The 5,112-nt window shown below is 43.7% G+C and overlaps 1 protein-coding gene across 1 annotated transcript in view; it reads right to left on the reverse strand.

Annotated features, from left to right (window-relative positions):
* LOC103812201 (phosphatase and actin regulator 3-like) overlaps nt 1–1,629 on the reverse strand; it is a gene marked incomplete at its 3' end in the record, with an annotated part of 40,972 nt that extends 39,343 nt beyond the window's left edge. Inside the window, exons 1-2 of the mRNA XM_009085210.1 lie at nt 1,470–1,629; nt 513–590 (exon numbers count right to left, since the gene is read on the reverse strand). Of these exons, the coding sequence (XP_009083458.1) occupies nt 513–590; nt 1,470–1,626 (235 nt within the window). The remainder of the gene's footprint in view (nt 1–512; nt 591–1,469) is intronic.
* Between the last annotated feature and the right edge of the window lie 3,483 nt (nt 1,630–5,112).

Below are 5,112 nucleotides of genomic sequence, written 5' to 3' on the forward strand. Positions count from 1 at the left end.
TACCAAAGGCTTCGCTTTTGCATGTGAATGAAAAGTAGGCAGAACGATAATATGTTTTGTCACAAACTTGGTTTAGCAGAAAGACAGCTGAAAACATCAGATTAGTATCATTTGATGAGATTTGCATCCATGTTGTACACGTTAGCTGCATCTGTATGCTGAAGTTTGTATTTATAGCAGCTTTAGCTGGCTTTCTTGGCAGCAGGATTTAGCTGGGTTTAGAGCAATTGCATAAAACATATGTACCAGCTCAGACCACCCCATGTATAAATCAAGTGAAGATGGAGTTGTATTCAAGATGGCAAACCATCAAGAATTAAACCACGTGGATTGATTGCAGCAGGGAGGAGCTTGAAGACAAGTCTTGATTTAGACACTGATTTTTCATCTTTGTTTGCATGGAAGGTTTTTCTTTTCATTCATCTGCTTGTTAGGTTTCTGCTTTTGCAATTATGTGTTTCCTGTTGTTCTGGAAGAGCCTCTGATAAAACAGATCAAGAATATTTACTTACCTTGTTCCATCATCTCTAGAAGGCCTTTCTTAATGAGTTCATCCCGACCTTGCCGTGCTGTCATCTTCTTCTCCAGCACTGTACAAAGTAGTCACATAACACAGCACCAGTTAACAACAGAGTATTTATACAATGGGGTGAGAAAGAGGCAACGTGGGAATTCCCTGGAGTCTCAACTACTGTGTGCTTGGAAGGAACTGCAAGGATTGCATTTTGGGGAGCATGGGCTGCTCAGCCTGTTTGTGTCTTTTCCTTTGTTAAAAGAGCTGTAAAATCATGCACGTGTAGAGCTGAGGTTTATGATGTGACCTCTGTCAGCTCACACTGAGTGCAGAGTAATGGGATATCAGAGCTTTCATGCTGTTTAATACAGCACATTGGAACTGCCTCAGGAAGTGGTGTCCTTTCCAGTGACACTCCACAGGGTATCACAGCAAGTGGAGGGAACTGCCCCATCCTATCTTAGGCAAAGGCAAGTGAGTTTGTCTCCTTACTGATCTCCTGGGACATCCCTGGAGCCTGGTGAGAGCATTCAGTGCTGTGTGTTGGGCTCCTTCCCTGCAGGCAGCTGCTTGAGGGAAGGCAACTCACTTGCTGTAGCTCTCTCCTGTCACTTTTCATAATGTTACTGTGACCTATATAATTTCCACCCCAAATAAAAGGGGTGACAATACTTGGGGCCATAAATGTAGCCTATTTGGAGAAGGGACAGCCCATGACAAGCAGTCTGTGGCAAGGCTTGTGCTTCACTCTCATATTTTGACCTTTCATTCTAAAGGTACTATATTATATTATATAGGAAGTCAGTCTATATGGGCTCTTCCTAGCCTTAAATGTCAAATGCTGAATTCTCTGAATTAGTTTTAGCTCAGGTCACCTTTAACACTTCCTATGTAACCAGTTTCACCCAAGCCAAGCTTTGCCCTGTGCAGCATCACTCCCTCATTCCCAGCCTACCTGCAGATGTCTGCTTTAGCTTCTCGTTTTTCTTTTTCCTCCACTTCCATGGTTTGAAGATCCTGCCCAGTGTTGCCAGTTTGCTGTTCCTCCTCACTGGTGGAGTTCGAATCCCTGAGACCAAGTAGTCAGAGCGCACTGCAGGGGACTGCTCCATCTCATCTGGGAGGGGAGAGAGGAGGGACAGCTGTTGGACACAAAGCTCCTGCACACACTTACAGAGGGGAGGCAAACGGGGGCTCACCAGCTAACAAATACTCAGCCCAGTCCCCCAGAGAAGCAGTGCAAGACTTTGCAGTGCTGGAGCAGCAGCCAGGAGGAGGGACAGCAGCCAGAGAGGTGTTCCACCTCACTGTGCCAGCCCAGGGCTTCCTACCAGCTGCTCTCTTCACTCCACTCTCCCACAGTACCTGTCTGCATGCCAAGTATCTCAGTATCTCCACTGCTGCCATCCCTCCCAAATTCATCAGGGCTGCTCAGCCTGTAGAGAGGGTGATGTGCTGAATTTGTACACTTTATGCTCTTTTACATCACCTTCCTACCCCAGTCCATGCCTGGTACTCACCCAGGCCACTCTCCCTCCCAAGGGCTGTGTGTAGCTCTGTTAGAGCCTTCTGAAATGTGGAGAGCTGAGAGCTCCCCATGGCTTTAATAGCAGCAGCAGAAATTTAACACATCTGTAAATCAGGCCCATGTGGCCTCCAGTTAATCACATAAATGTAATGTTCGTTTAGAAAAATGCAGACCTTTATGAAAAGCTGAGAGGAAGTGTGAGAAAGCTCAGGTCCCTCCTGAATTCCCAGCTTCCAGTTCTATTCTCAGGCCACAGGATATTGCTGCCTTTCCAATGAACTCTTCACATAAGCCAACACAGGACACACTGACTTTTGTGAGCTAATGCAAATCTTTTCTATAAGGATAGTTTGTTTGATATGTGCTACGTAAGTAAAAATCTCAGGGCTATTATGAAAATTTATTCCTTGAGGAAGCTAAGGGGAAAATTCTTTTCCTTTTGTCCAGCCAAGCCACAGGAATTCAGAGATAATGCTTCAGCAGGCAACTCAGCTTAGGTATTCTTAATATTTTGCTTGAAAATACACTAAGTTTTGCTTATAGACAAGTCTTACAGGACACAATACACACTGACTATTGAGAGTTTTGTGCTAACCAGTACCATGGAGGGCAGAGGCACAAGGCTGTAAATGGGCTCATTGATGTCTTCACTTGAGCACCAACACAGCACTTGTGAAAGAGAAGCTGCCACCAGACATGTTACACGACTTAAAACCAAAAGGCAATTTGTATTTTCTCTCAGCAGTCAGTTATGATTTAAACAAGCAATGTGAAGCTATGAACATATGTACGTTTCCAAGTAATTTTTTTCTCTGGAACAACAACATTTGTCATCAATTGCTGTATGACTGCAAGGTAAAAACTGCACAGGGTTTGTTTTTCAGCTAACAAGGTGCAAATGCCTAAATCACAGCATGGAGGTGGGGATTTCCAAGTAAACAGGAAGCAATTTTGGGGAGATTATTAAATCAAGCAGGGGAATGAACACATTCCTCCTCCTCCATTTAATTTTGAAAATACTGGTAATAGAGGTGAATCATTCAGTGGAGACAAACCAAAAACTTGGCCATGTGAACTATCAGAACAGAGAAAAGCTGTAACCATTCCCCACACACACACTGTGAGTGCCCAGTGAAATTCTTCCTTTGTACTGAATTTAGGACACCTTTTGTCTCATTCCACTGAGCTTATCTTGGGGTTTAATTTACAAGAGATTTACAATGTACATAAAAATACATTTTTACCTTGAAAGCTTGGTGCCTGCCCAAGGTGATATTTATAATTTACAGTTTGGAGGTCAGTATTAAGCTGAGAGCAGAAAATAGCAATGAGCCTTTCACGGAAGGAAGGCAAGAACCTACAGACCACAGCTGGAGTGCCAAGATATCCTGCTCCTTTCCTAACAGCCTATCCAAAAATGAGAAGTACCACAGAAATAAGCTTTGAAGGACTAGAGCTACTCTTGATTACAGCGATGGCAATGAGAATGGAAAATGGCAGAGGAGATCTGCTATTAATTTGCTATTATGATCACTATAAAGCTGTAATAGAAGCCTCAGAAAATAGCATTTGGCCATTTCTTGTGACATCTCTTGAGTGGGAATAGAAATGTTCACAAAATTAGCTCCTCTCAAAAGAGCTTTGGATCAGACTGTAAATCAGAGCCTTGTCCCAAGCTACAATGGAGCAGAACAGCCTGAGCTCAGCTGTCCCTGGTCCTTCCTTGTGAGGCTGCACTGCTGCTCCCACCATTCCAGGAGTTTCTCAAGCATGTAAGTGAAGATTAACTAAGCAGCTGATTTACAGGAGCATCTTGGCAAGTTCCTGATCCTCCTGCAGTTCATTCAGGATGTAGGTGTCTGCAAAGTGGTTTAGACATCATCCACATGTTTTGTTTGACACTGGTAGCATGAGATCATTTTACTTCTTCTGCCAGAGAGCAGGAGATGTACACAGAACCAGGAACTCATTCAAACCCAAACCTGTGTGTCTCTAGCAGTGCTTATTATCCCAGATATTCCCCTAAGAAAGAGAATGGGGAGAGATTGCAAAGACACTAGGGATTCCCTAAGTGCCTTGTAGAGATTAGTGCATCTGTGGTTTCAACCAGTCCTGTCAACTGGGTTTCTTCCATCCCCTTCTGCCCTCCTGATTGTGGAAATGTAAGGATTTTGTGCCTTAGGCTTTGATTACAGAGGAAACACAGACAGAAATCAAATGTCAAAGAAAGAATAGTAGCTAAAACAAATGTTCCACTGGAGGTTTTTTTCTGGGCTTTTAACTTTATTAATGCTTCTCATATGGTACAAACAGTTCTTAAGTTAATGGATTTATCACCTGGTACATTCTCACCATATGCAGTTCCTACACTGTGCATTTGGAGAGATGGACACAAATAAAAATAGATAGAGACACAGCGAGACAGATGTCCTGAAGTCATAAATAACAAGGAAATGGTCTCACTGGCAATAAGAATCACAAAAAAGCCCTTGGAGCTCCTCATTTCCAGTTAGTTCATTTTTTTCTGGTTGTGGGTTGGCTACTTGGGAGATAAGAAACTGACAGCACAAAAAGCAGTTCCCACATACAGCAGTGTATACTGAAGGAGATGCCTAAATATCAGCCAGTTCCTGCAGCCAACAAGCTGCCAAGGCTTGCCAACCCTCCAACCACTCTGTGAAATATACAGCACATTTTTTTAATCTGCAGTCAATATTTTAATTATGCTAACTGTTCTGTGGAATAATGTGGTTATTTCTCCCAGAGCCTGATAGCCTGGGGCCAGGCCATGCAATTACATAGAGGATGTCTGCAAAATATAAACAGCCAAGAGCCAAATCATGACTCTCCAAATCAGCAGGGGGAAATGAGCAACAGCTTAACTCGCTGTGTGATGTGGAAGGATGAGGGACAATTGTTATCAGGGTCAAGTGAGCACAAGTTTAACCCACATCACAGCAACCTGACCATCCCCAGCACAGAAGTCCAGGCTCTGCTTGGCCTCACTGTCCAGACAGGCCAATTGGTCCCACACTGCCCACAGAGAATCAGTCATCAGCCCTGTGGGGCC

The sequence above is a fragment of the Acanthisitta chloris genome, unplaced genomic scaffold (genome assembly GCF_000695815.1).
Source record: "Acanthisitta chloris isolate BGI_N310 unplaced genomic scaffold, ASM69581v1 scaffold7522, whole genome shotgun sequence".
Lineage (NCBI taxonomy): Eukaryota > Metazoa > Chordata > Aves > Passeriformes > Acanthisittidae > Acanthisitta > Acanthisitta chloris.